Source organism: Coregonus clupeaformis, unplaced genomic scaffold (assembly GCF_020615455.1).
Source record: "Coregonus clupeaformis isolate EN_2021a unplaced genomic scaffold, ASM2061545v1 scaf0004, whole genome shotgun sequence".
Lineage (NCBI taxonomy): Eukaryota > Metazoa > Chordata > Actinopteri > Salmoniformes > Salmonidae > Coregonus > Coregonus clupeaformis.
Genome location: NW_025533459.1, coordinates 816535 through 830540, shown reverse-complemented (window position 1 = coordinate 830540; position 14006 = coordinate 816535). Strand labels below are relative to the sequence as shown.

The 14006-nt window shown below is 43.0% G+C and overlaps 1 protein-coding gene across 3 annotated transcripts in view; it reads left to right on the top strand.

Annotated features, from left to right (window-relative positions):
• Nucleotides 1-168: 168 nt before the first annotated feature.
• LOC121555763 (PDZ and LIM domain protein 7) overlaps nucleotides 169-14006 on the top strand; it is a 71378-nt gene continuing 57540 nt past the window's right edge. Inside the window, exons 1-2 of one of the 3 annotated variants that reach the window (XM_041869593.2) lie at nucleotides 198-413; nucleotides 10081-10179. In XM_041869593.2, the coding sequence (XP_041725527.1) occupies nucleotides 384-413; nucleotides 10081-10179 (129 nt within the window). In that variant the 5' untranslated portion in view covers nucleotides 198-383. Of the gene's footprint in view, nucleotides 414-3203; nucleotides 3317-10080; nucleotides 10180-14006 lie in introns of those variants that run through there. The other 2 variants (XM_041869594.2, XM_041869595.2) reach the window with 2 other exon arrangements.

Here is a 14006-nt window from a genome sequence, read left to right as displayed (position 1 = left end):
AAACATTTCTGGATAAAGTCATCATTTTTGGGGGTCATGTGGGGGCAATTGATTGCTTATTCTTAGTCGCCTTTACATATTTCAGAATAGATGGGAAATAGAGAATGTTGGGGAAAGCGACAGCCAGAGTCGCCGGCGCACCACCTCTCATAGGAGAGCACAGAGGTAGGCCAGGGATATCCTACCCCCATGTGACTTGCTGACGTTACAGTAGACCTCTACTAAAGAGGAATGCACTGAATGAATGCTGATTGCTGCTTAAGGAGGGATCCACAGTGCCGCTGACGTCCAAGTCGAGGAAGTCCGAAGTTTAGTTTTCAGCTGGTTTACTTGTTTGATTCACATATTTCTTTCAGATCACGACTACCGTTGGCCGACTCACGATGTCCGGCGATCATCCTAATGACAAGGAGGTAGGCTGATAGGGAAAACTGTACTCTAAGTTATGAATGCAACTAGCGATTTCTACATGGATTCCATGGAAGTTTGTTGTAGCCAAGTCTGTAAAACATACATACCCTTGTCTGACGTTAGATTGTATAAAGTTACAATGGAAAAAAAAAGTGATATTTAAATTGATGTTTTTCCTTTTACTTGAAAGTAAGATATTTTGCTGTTTTTCTTGGTGGAATAAAACTTTCCCGGCGGCGACACAGCGGTCTAGACCTCGAAGTGGGTCTAGTCTTGGCCGGGCCCGTCTTAATACTGCAGCCCTTTCTTTCGTATCGCATTCCACAATATTAAAAACCAATAGATTATATATTTCAACACCTGGTCTTGTTCAAAAGTTTTAGTTTTTTAACAGTTTCCTTCGTTTTTACAAGAGACTGTATGTATTGTATGGTGTTACATTGTATCCAGTCCATGTTAGTAGTGTGTAAGGGCAATAATGTAACATTATGCATGTCACTTTCTATATTTGAATGACGACAGTTTATTGATATGCCCTCCTTCCATAATTCAGTGTTGGCAATTTTTTGGGGGGGTGGGTTACAACACTTTCGTTTATACTGAACAAAAATATATACTGAACAAAAAACATGAAACAATTTCAAAGATTTTGCTGTTACAGTTCATATAAGGAAATCCGTCAATTGAAATAAATTAATTAGCCCCCCCCCCAATGATCACGCAGGTGAAGAAGCCTGATGTTGGAGGCAGTTTACAGTAGAGAAATGAACATTCAAAGCTCTGGTGGACATTCCTGCAGTCAGCATGCCAATTGCACACTCCCTCAAAGCTTGAGACATTGTGTTGTGTGACAAAACTGCAGTGGTATTTTATTGTCCCCAGCACAAGGTGCACCTGTGTAATGATCATGCTGTTTAATCAGCTTCTTGATATGCCGCACCTGGCAGTCAGTTGGATGGATTATCTTGACATAGGATAAAATGCTCACTAACAGGGACGTAAACACATTCGTGCACAACATTTGAGGAATAAGCTTGTTGTGCGTATGGAACATTTCTGGGATCTTTTATTTCAGCTCATGAAACATGGGACCAACACTTTACATGTTGTGTTGTTGTTCAGTGTATTTTAAAAAGCAAAGATAATACTGTTCCTGAAAACAAGCGACACTGGTTTCAATAGCATTGTTACCACTCTAGTGTTCTGTCTGTATGCAAGACAATACGTTAATGTCTTTGTTGCCAGTGGCTGTTATGGGAAACTACTAGGTTAACCTCCTGAGTATCTTTATTTTGATACATGGGAAAAAAAAGACCAGCATTCATTTGGATATACACTGAGTATACCAAACATTAGGAACACCTTCCTAATATTGAGTTGTACCCCCTTTCAATGCTTCCCAGAGTTGTCAAGTTGGCTGGATGTCCTTTGGGTGGTGGACCATTCTTGATGCACACGGAAAACTGTTGAGCGTGAAAAACCCAGCAGCGTTGCATCCGGCACCGACTACCACACCCCGTTCAAAGGCACTAAAATGTGTTGTCCTGCCCATTCACCCTCTGAATGATACACAATCCATGTCTCAATTGTCGCAAGGCTTACAAATCCTTATTTAACCGGTCTCCTCCCCTTCATCTACACTGATTTGAAGTGGATGTAACAAGTGACATCAATAAGGGATCATAGCTTTCACCTGGTCAGTGTCTGTCACGGAAAGAGAAGTTGTTCTTAATGTTTTGTCCACTCAGTGGACTTTGCAATTCAAGCTTTGTTTTTAATTCTATTTAACTCTCATTAACTCTAACTTTTCATTTTGATTCAGGAGTGTTACATAAATAAGTCTTATTTAGCTAAAGAGTGTAGGCTACATAAATAAGTCTTATTTAGCTAAAGAGGGTATTGCAGTATATGAACAAGTCTTTATTTAGGATTGCAGTATTTATTTACAGGACCTCCTGAACCTGCTATTCTGGGCGTTGACGTCTGGCTTCTCTTCTCTTCTTTCATTAAAGTGTGTCTATGGTCATGGAGGCAACTACTGGGGAGGCCTAGTGACAGGATTCTCTAATTGTTACCGTCCCTTTTTTAGTTTTGTTTGTGTGACTTTTCACACATTACCTCAGGCCAGATTGAACACCTATTTTAGATATGTAGGATACTAAGCTGCGGAGAGCCAAGCTTGCTGAGGTCTATATGAACACACTACCAGGAGATAATTCAGACAGGGCAGATAGCATTTTCTAATAGCAGCAGCTCATTGGGGTTGACTTGTTTTTTAGAGTAGCGATAAGTACATGTAGCCTACACATTCTCAATTATTTGGATTTACTTTTAAACATAAATCAAAGTAACTTTTTCACTGCATATAGAAAAAGTCCAACCAGATCTGTCTCTTTTTTTAAGGTCTTTTGATGTCCTATATCCTAATTGCTGGTTTGGTTGAGGTTATAATGGACTGAGCTGTACTTCATGCCCTCTGGAAGGAATGTGGTTTTCACTTCACCTTCTTCTTCGTCACTTAGGTTCTGCTCTACTCTTCCTCCTGGGATTCCTCCCGTTCTAAATATCTTTTTGGCTTTTACGTGCGAAGCGCGGGGGTGCCAGATAATGTGTAGTTGATGTTCCCCCTCTCTCTCCTGCTCCTTCTCTCCATTGCTGCCCCCCCCCCTCTCTCTGTGACTCATGTGGGTGTAGGGCTGAAATAGTTTGTAGTTTTGCATTCCTTATATAGCTCTCCGAGGAGAGGAGCCTGGCTGCCTAGCTGTGTCACTAGGGGAGGGGGGGAGGGCCTTGCTCTGCCAACAGGGAGGGAGAAGAGTCAGCCCAGCCTGCGTCAGTACTGTAGCACCCAGCACTCCTGTAGTTTTCTGACAGCTTTGGGTTACCAGGAGGGCCTCAGGACAAGGTATGGTTGCATTGCAGGTAGCTCTGTGTCATGGTGAGGTTTTTGAATACCTTTGAGGAGGGAGAGGTGCAGCAAGCGTCATGGTCTCAGGTTGTCCTTGGTTCTTAAAATGACGTGTGTGTGTGGCGCTGTCTGTGAGCGAAGGGAATATGCTGTACCAATGTAATTTAAGCCTATATTACTTTGACAGATGCGTTTTAGTGCGTACAGCAAAGGCAGTTATATATTTCAATGGAGTTGAAGGATATTTGTTTGCGGACAGACTGACTTTTGGCAACTATGTGGAATAAGCGTGAACAGCTTAAATACGTTCTCTATGAGTGTCCCTCTGTTTGTTTCCAGGGTAACGTGTGACAGACTTGTACTAGGCCTACATTAATTAGCGTTTTCTTTAGTTTGTAATAAGGGCATACCAATGGATATATTTAGCCTAGTTTGCAGGCTATACATGTCATTCATGTCGCTTTATTGCTGTGACTTGACCTACTAATCTCCTACGTTAGTTAAAATGCACTGACTGTAAGCCACTCTGTATAAGAGTGTCTGCTAAATCACTTGAATGTAAAGGCAATGGCTCTCTGCTGTTCTCTGAATACTGTATGTCTAAAGTGTAAGTCTGACTGTCAGTATGTGTCAATCAGACCAGAGGTGGATGTTTATTTTTTATTGATTTTATTTCACCTTTATTTAACCAGGTAGGCCAGTTGAGAACAAGTTCTCATTTACAACTGCGACCTGGCCAAGATAAAGCAAAGCAGTGCGGTTAAAAACAACAACACAGAGTTACATATGGGGTAAAACAAAACATAAAGTCAAAAATACAACAGAAAATATATATACAGTGTGTGCAAATGTAGCAAGTTATGGAGGTAAGGCAATAAATAGGCCATAGTGCAAAATAATTACAATTAGTATTAACACTGGAATGATAGATGTGCAAATAGAGATACTGGGGTGCAAATGAGCAAAATAAATAACAATATGGGGATGAGGTAGTTGGGTGGGCTAATTTCAGATGGGCTGTGTACAGGTGCAGTGATTGGTAAGCTGCTCTGACAACTGATGCTTAAAGTTAGTGAGGGAGATAAGAGTCTCCAGCTTCAGAGATTTGTGACTCTGGGGTTTAATTTATTAGTGCAAAAAAGTAGTAAAACAGTTTTGCAACGGAAAATGAAAACCAGCGTTTCTTATTGGTCAAGAATTGACGTAGTCTCTCCCTGTTTCAGTCCGTTTCCTTGACTATGACCCAGGGCGCGCAGTCTGAAATCCAGACTTGAACCCCTCCATATGCATAACTGGTCTCAGATGCGTAGCTCATGTTCTGATTTTTGAATGAGATATTTGCAGAAAATACTATTGAGCTTTCTGGAATAAGTAACTCCAGTCAGGCCTTGCATAGTCCTCTCTTCCTGTAGGATTCCATGGCTAGACGTTGCATCACTCTGCCCAGAAGCGTCTTGAAACATTCGAGTTAGTTTGAGCCTTGCATTAGACTGTCTCTCAAACAGTGTGTTGGAGCCCACTGGTGGGTCATGGCAGATGTGTCCCTGGTTAAAGGGTCCTGACTAAGGGTGGATTTACATGAGTAAAATCATTTATGTCTAGTGAGGTCTGTCTGTCTGTCTTCAACCTCAGACTGTTCTGTTTACACTGTCCTTGGATGTGGTGTGGCCAAAGTCACATTCCTCCCTTACCTGAATGCATCTATTATCATACCACAGTATATAGACCGCCATACCACAGTATATAGACCGCCATACCACAGTACATAGACCGCCATACCACAGTACATAGACCGCCATACCACAGTATATAGACCGCCATACCACAGTACATAGACCGCCATACCACAGTATATAGACCGCCATGCCACAGTATATAGACCGCCATACCACAGTACATAGACCGCCATACCACAGTACATAGACCGCCATACCACAGTACATAGACCGCCATACCACAGTATATAGACCGCCATACCACAGTACATAGACCGCCATACCACAGTACATAGACCGCCATACCACAGTACATAGACCGCCATACCACAGTACATAGACCGCCATACCACAGTATATAGACCGCCATACCACAGTATATAGACCGCCATGCCACAGTACATAGACCGCCATGCCACAGTACATAGACCGCCATGCCACAGTACATAGACCGCCATGCCACAGTACATAGACCGCCATACCACAGTACATAGACCGCCATACCACAGTACATAGACCGCCATGCCACAGTATATAGACCGCCATGCCACAGTATATAGACCGCCATGCCACAGTACATAGACCGCCATGCCACAGTACATAGACCGCCATGCCACAGTACATAGACCGCCATACCACAGTACATAGACCGCCATACCACAGTACATAGACCGCCATACCACAGTACATAGACCGCCATGCCACAGTACATAGACCGCCATGCCACAGTATATAGACCGCCATGCCACAGTACATAGACCGTCATGCCACAGTACATAGACCGCCATGCCACAGTACATAGACCGCCATACCACAGTACATAGACCGCCATACCACAGTACATAGAGCGCCATACCACAGTACATAGAGCGCCATACCACAGTACATAGATCGCCATACCACAGTACATAGACAGCCATACCACAGTATATAGACCGCCATACCACAGTACATAGACCGCCATGCCACAGTACATAGACCGCCATGCCACAGTACATAGACCGCCATGCCACAGTACATAGACCGCCATGCCACAGTACATAGACCGCCATGCCACAGTATATAGACCGCCATGCCACAGTACATAGACCGCCATGCCACAGTACATAGACCGCCATGCCACAGTACATAGACCGCCATGCCACAGTACATAGACCGCCATGCCACAGTACATAGACCGCCATGCCACAGTACATAGACCGCCATGCCACAGTACATAGACCGCCATGCCACAGTATATAGACCGCCATGCCACAGTATATAGACCGCCATGCCACAGTATAAAGACCGCCATGCCACAGTACATAGACCGCCATGCCACAGTACATAGACCGCCATACCACAGTACATAGACCGCCATACCACAGTACATAGACCGCCATACCACGGTACATAGACCGCCATACCACAGTACATAGACCGCCATACCACAGTACATAGACCGCCATACCACAGTACATAGACCGCCATACCACAGTATATAGACCGCCATGCCACAGTACATAGACCGCCATACCACAGTATATAGACCATCAAAATAAGGATAGAAATTCAAACTATACAGGAGCTTATCATCTAAACCATGTTGCACATAGTGTTGCACACTTGATTTAATGCAATGATTCACAATTGTGTGGATATTCTAAAAGCCTTTTTCATGTTCAATTTGGCTAACAGAGCATTAAGGTAATTCTTACGGGGACATATGGCGCGGGAGAGAGGTTGTCTTTGCGCTGGACCGCTCCGAGGGGGTATGTGGTGTAGATGTAGGTGGTGTGGGAGACGTATCTCTTTTTTAAAGAGACATTTTTTAAATCTAGATCCGTCTCTTTACACTACTCAAGGATCTTTCCTGGACCTAGTTTGTGATGCAGCGTTCTAAGGCACTGCGTCTCAGTGCTTCAGGTGTCACTACAGACACCCTGGTTGGCCCAGCGTCGTCCGGGTTTGGCCGGTGTAGGCCGTCCCATTGTATTCTTAACTGACTGGTCCTCTGTAGCTCAATTGGTAGAGCGTGGCGCTTGTAACGCCAGGGTAGTGGGTTCGATCCCCGGGACCACCCATACGTAAAAATGTATGCACACATGACTGTAAGTCGCTTTGGATAAAAGCGTCTGCTAAATGGCATTATTATTATTAGTTAAATAAAGGTTATTTTATTTTATTGTGTCATCAAAGTAGTGTAGTGTAAAGAGGCCCTAACTGGCTCCTGGGTTATTACCTTCTGGGTGACATGACAACTGTCAACTGAGAATGTGTTAAATGGGTCACAATGTAAAACATCTAGGGACCTACATCTTTGAATCATTCCAACACTAGTCTATCACCTCTGATTCAACTAATCAGCAAGTGTTTTATTGTTGTTTCTAGATGCTGGGTGTCCCGGAGGAGGGCTGGGGTTGGGAAACGCTGTGTCCTAAATGGTATCCTGTTCTCTACATAGTGCACTGCTTTTCACATAGGGCGCTGGTCAAAAGTAGTGCTCTATAAAGGAATTAGGGTGCTATATGGGGTGCGTTGGAGGCCCTGGGGATGACCTCGGGGATGAGTATAATTTAAAAAAATAAAATAATAATGTATTCACTAACTGTAAGTCGCTCTGGATAAGAGCGTCTGCTAAATGACTGTAAATGTAAATGTAACTCTGAGTCCCTATTGTGGTGGTGTTCTGCTGCCAAGGCAAGCCCATCCATACCAACTATCCTCAAAGAAACTGGCCTTGCATGTAGTTCTATGCAAGGGTTTTAAACCTTGGCTCATTGTAGGTCTATTTGAAATAAATTACATTAAATTGGCCCTAATCTATGGATTTCACATGACTGGGCAGGGGCGCAGCCATGGGTGGGCCTGGGAGGGCATAGGCCCACCCACTGGGGAGCCAGGCCCAGCCAATCAGAATGAGTTTTTCCTCACAAAAGGGCTTTATTACAGACAGAAATACTCCTCAGTTTCATCAGCTGTCCGGGTGGCGTAGTTACACGTGGTCTGCAGTTGAGGCCGGTGGACGTACTGCCAAATTCTCTAAAATGACGTTGAAGGCGGCTTATGGTAGAGAAATTAACTTTGAATTCTCTGGCAACAGCTCTGGTGGACATTCCTGCAGTCAGCATGCCAATTGCGCATTCCCTCAACTTGAGACATCTGTGACATTGTGTTGTGTGACACAACTGCACATTTTAGAGTGGCCTTTTATTGTCCCCAGCACAAGGTGCACCTGTGTAATGATCATGCTGTTTAATCAGCTTCTTGATATGCCACACCTGTCAGGTGGATGTATTATCTTGGCAAAGGAGAAATGCTCACTAACAGGGACGTAAACACATTCGTGCACAGAATTTGAGGAATAAGCTTGTTGTGCGTATGGAACATTTCTGGGATCTTTTATTTCCGCTCATGAAACATGGGACCAACACTTTTTACATGTTGCGGTTTATATTTTTGTTCAGTGTGTATCTATTTCTCTCCTCTATAGGCCATATATATATATATATACCACTCAAAAGTTTTGGGTCACTTACAAATGTCCTTGTTTTCCATGAGTTTGAATAGGAAATATAGCTAAATGAATAGGAAATGTAGTCATTGACAAGGTTAGAAATAATGATTTTTAATTGAAATAATAATTGTCCTTCAAACTTTGCTTTCGTCAAAGAATCCTCCATTTGCAGAAATTACAGCCTTGCAGACCTTTGGCATTCTAGTTGTCAATTTGTTGAGGTAATCTGAAGAGATTTCACCCCATGCTTCCTGAAGCACCTCCCACAAGTTGGATTGGCTTGATGGGCACTTCTTACGTACCATACGGTCAAGCTGCCATTGGAACACAGGACTGATGGTTGCTGATAATGGGCCTCTGTACGCCTAATGTAGATATTCCATAAAAAATCAGCCGTTTCCAGCTGCAATAGCCATTTACAACATTAACAAAGTCTACACAGTATTTCTGATCAATTTGATGTTATTTTAATGGACCATAAAATTGCGTTTCTTTCAAAAACAAGGACATTTCTAAGTGACCCCAAACTTGTGTGTATCTCTATCCCTCTCTTCTCTCCTCTATAGGCCATGAATAACCCTCTCTCTTCTCCCCTCTCCTCTATAGGCCATGAATAACCCTCTCTCTTCTCTCCTCTCCTCTATAGGCCATGAATAACCCTCTCTCTTCTCCCCTCTCCTCTATAGGCCATGAATAACCCTCTCTCTTCTCTCCTCTCCTCTATAGACCATGAATAACCTTCTCTCCTGTCCTCTATAGACCATGAATAACCCTCTCTCTTCTCTCCTCTCCTCTATAGGCCATGAATAACCCTCTCTCTTCTCTCCTCTCCTCTCCTCTATAGACCATGAATAACCTTCTCTCCTGTCCTCTATAGACCATGAATAACCCTCTCTCTTCTCCCCTCTCCTCTATAGGCCATGAATAACCCTCTCTCTTCTCTCCTCTCCTCTATAGACCATGAATAACCTTCTCTCCTGTCCTCTATAGACCATGAATAACCCTCTCTCTTCTCTCCTCTCCTCTATAGGCCATGAATAACCCTCTCTCTTCTCTCCTCTCCTCTCCTCTATAGACCATGAATAACCCTCTCTCTTCTCTCCTGTCCTCTATAGACCATGAATAACCCTCTCTCATCTCTCCTCTCTAGACCATGAATAACCCTCTCTCTTCTCTCCTCTCCTCTCTAGACCATGAATAACCCTCTCTCTTCTCTCCTGTCCTCTATAGACCATGAATAACCCTCTCTCTTCTCTCCTCTCCTCTATAGGCCATGAATAACCCTCTCTCTTCTCTCCTCTCCTCTATAGGCCATGAATAACCCTCTCTCTTCTCTCCTGTCCTCTATAGACTATGAATAACCCTCTCTCTTCTCTCCTCTCCTCTATAGGCCATGAATAACCCTCTCTCTTCTCTCCTCTCCTCTATAGGCCATGAATAACCCTCTCTCTTCTCTCCTCTCCTCTATAGGCCATGAATAACCCTCTCTCTTCTCTCCTCTCCTCTATAGGCCATGAATAACCCTCTCTCTTCTCTTCTCTCCTCTATAGGCCATGAGTATATACAGTATAACCCTCAACGGCCCAGCACCATGGGGCTTCAGACTTCAGGGGGGGAAGGACTTCAGCATGCCCCTCACTGTGTCCAGGGTAAGCTTTGTGTTTCTACCGTATTCTACTATATACCCGTATTGATGCTGGACCGGTTTGGGTTTTTACTTTACCTTCTATAACGGTATTTAGTTGTTGTTTTTTATAGTTTACTCCACTACTTTACGCTGCATTCTCTCACCGAGCCCTGCCTCCTGTCACTCAAGAAGCTCAGTTGTTGTTGCTCGTACACGAGAGATCATTTGCCGACCGTTCACTCTTCAGTCTGAATGGTCAATGCAGCAGATGCAACAATATGTTGATTGATGACAACGATGCTGTTTCCACTTTACTTGTTAATATAAATCCACAAGCGTTCTATAATACACTATTAGTTAGTATCTTACTGTCTGCAAACAGCTAGTGTCTTTTTCTTAGCATGTCGCAAACGTAGCCAACGGTTATCCAGCAGTAATTATAACCCTAGAGCAATAAAAATAATACAAATAAATCCAGAAAAATGAAACTAAAGGCAATTGAACCCAGTCTGCCACAAAGAGAAGATTCAAGTATGAGCCAGGCCTACATCTATATACATACGTGCCATTTGCTGTGTGTTTGTATGACCTGGGGGGGGGTCTGTCTGTATGTGTGGCTTTGAATCTCTCTCTGTGTGTGTCCATGTTTTGTATCCCCTGTGGACATATCAATTATACAGGTTACACGCTACTCTGCCCAATCAAACAACCGGATATGTTTCATCCATATGCTACAATTCCTAAGCAGCTATTTTGAAAGAGGCTATATCTGAACGCAACAGAAGCTCTTTCCCCCCCGGTGTGACCTGTACCCTGGGCCTGATCATGCCACCTGTTGTGTGTTTTTTTTAATTTGAACAGCAAACTATTGGGGAGAATAGCTAGCTATGATTGGGTGTCATTTTTTAAATCCATGTTTTCAGCTCTGAAACGATCGGTTGCGCGTCTCAGTTCATGCATTCCTCTGAGGTGTGTCAGTGGGCTGTATCCAAAATTGCACTCTATTACCCTTTGGACTATAGCACTACATTTGACCACGGACCATAAGGCTCTAGGGAATAGGGTGCCATTTGGAATGTACTCAGTATGTATGATACAGTATCAGAAGTCTCTGAGTTTCTCCACTTCTCTCTCTCCTCACAAGGACATGTTGTGGCTTGTTTAGCCCAGGAACAACTTGTTACTGTGTTAGGTCACTGTGTCTGAGCTAAATTAATCATACGTAGTGAAATGGTTTCTCTGATTGTCCATAAACGACCGGCTATTGAACAGAGTGACACCCAGCACAGGGTTTCCAGCCCTTATAAGTGCTTGGTCGGTCTGTGTGTGTGTATATGCCTGTGATGGAGGGAGCAGTTACAGTGCCATGCAAAAGTATCCATCCCCCTTGGCGTTTGTCCTATTTTGTTGCATTACAACCTGTAATTTAAATTGATTTTTATTTGGATTTCATGTAATGGACATACAAAAAATAGTCCAAATTGGTGAAGTGAAATGAAAAAAAAAAAAAAAGTTGTTTCAAAGAATTCTAAAAAATAAATAACGGAAAAGTGGTGCGTGCATATGTATTCATCCACTTTGCTATGAAGCCCCTAAATAAGATCTGGTGCAACCAATTACCTTCAGAAGTCACATAATTAGTTAAATATTGCCCACCTGTGGGCAATCTAAGTGTCACCTGATCTCAATGTGTGTGTGTATGTATGTGTATATATACACACACACAGTGCCATACATACACACACACAGTGCCCTCCACAATTATTGGCACCCCTGTTTAAGATGTGGTCGAGGACTTCCAAAAATTCTCCTTTTTTTTAAACAACATAGAACCCAAATGCAAAAAATAGAAAAATCCAACCTTTTATTTAAGTACATTACTTTGGTGTAAAAAAAAATCACACATTTAGATTTTTTTTTTTTTTTGAAATCATGTGTCCCACAATTATTGGCACCCCTGATGTTAATACTTTGTACAACCCCCTTTTGCCAACAAGACAGCACTTAATCTCCTCCTATAACATTTCACAAGATTGGAGAACACAGAGAGAGGGATCTTTGACCATTCTTCTTTGCACAATCTTTCTAGATCATCCAGTGTCCTGGGTCCTCTCTTATGCACTCTCCTCTTTAGCTCGCCCCCACAGGTTTTTGATTGGGTTGAGGTCTGGGGACTGAGATGGCCATGGGAGGACCTTGAGTTTGTGACTGCTGAACCATTTTTGTGTAGATTTTGCCACATGTTTTGGATCATTATCCTGCTGAAAGACCCAATGACGACCCATCTTCAGCTTTCTGGCAGAGGCCATCAGGTTTTTATTTAAAATGTCCTGGTAGTTCAAAGCGTTCATAATGCCATGCACCCTAACAAGGTTCCCAGGGCCTTTGGAAGAGAAACAGGCCCACAGCATCACAGATCCTCCACCATACTTCACGGTGGGCATGAGGTGCTTTTCGGCATACTCATCTTTTGTTTTACGCCAGACCCACTTAGAGTGTTTGTTGGCAAAAGCTCAATCTTAGTCTCATCTGACCAAAGCACACGATCCCAGTTGAAGTCCCAGTGCCGCTTAGCAAACTCCAGACGTTTACGTTTGTGAGTGTTAGTGAGAAAAGGCTTTTTCCTTGCATGCCTCCCAAACAGCTTGTTGGCATGTAGAGAGCGTCTGATGGTTGTTTTGGAGACTTTGTGACCCCAAGATGCCACTCTTTGATGCAATTCTGTGACAGTGAGCTTAGGACTTTTTTTTACTTCTCTTACCATCCTCCTCACTGTGCGTTGTGGCAAGATAAACTTGGGACCTCTTCCAGCCTTGTTTGTCACTGTTCCAGTTGTTTTAAACTTCTTAATGATTCCTCTGACTGTAGATACGGGCAAGTTAAGGCGAGTGGCTATTTTCTTGTAGCCATTGCCTGACTTATGAAGGTCGACACAAATCTGCCTTACTTGAATGGTGTGTTCTCTTGTCTTTGCCATGTTGACAAATGGGTAAGAGAATTAGGCCTCTGTGTCACGTCATATTTATACCCCAGGGAAACAGGAAGTCATGAATTACTAATTACAAGTTCCTAGATACCCTGACCAACTTTAGCAACTACAGAAAAATATAGTTAAAAAAAAATCAATTAAAATTTTCAGCGGAATTGTTAGGGGTGCCAATAATTGTGGGACACATGATTTCAAGTTTTTTTTTCTTCTAAATGTGTGATTTTTTTTTTTTAACCACCAAAGTAATGTACTTAAATAAAAGGTTGGATTTTTCTATTTTTTTGCATTTGGGTTCTATGTTGTTTTTTTTAAAAAAGGAGAATTTTTGGAAGTCCTCGACCACATCTTAAACAGGGGTGCCAATAATAGTGGAGGGCACTGTATATACCAGTTTTTGCCCCAGAGTCTGCAACATCACCAAGCAAGCGGCACCATGAAGACCAAGGAGCTCTCCAAACAGGTCAGGGATAAAGTTGTGGAGAAGTACAGATCAGGGTTGGGTTACAAAAAAATATCAGAAACTTAACATCCCACGGAGCACCATTAAATCCATTATTAAAAAATGGAAAGAATATGGCACCACAACAAACCTGCCAAGAGAGTGCCGCTCACCAAAACTCACAGACCAGGCAAGGAGGGCATTAATCAGAGGCAACAAAGAGACCAAAGATAACCCTGAAGGAGCTGCAAAGCTCCACAGCGGAGATTGGAGTATCTGTCCATAGGACCACTTTAAGCCGAACACTCCACAGAGCTGGGCTTTACGGAAGTGGCCAGAAAAAAGCCATTTGCTTAAAGAAAAAAATAAGCAAACACGTTTGGCATGTGGGAGACTCCCCAAACATATGGGAGAAGGTACT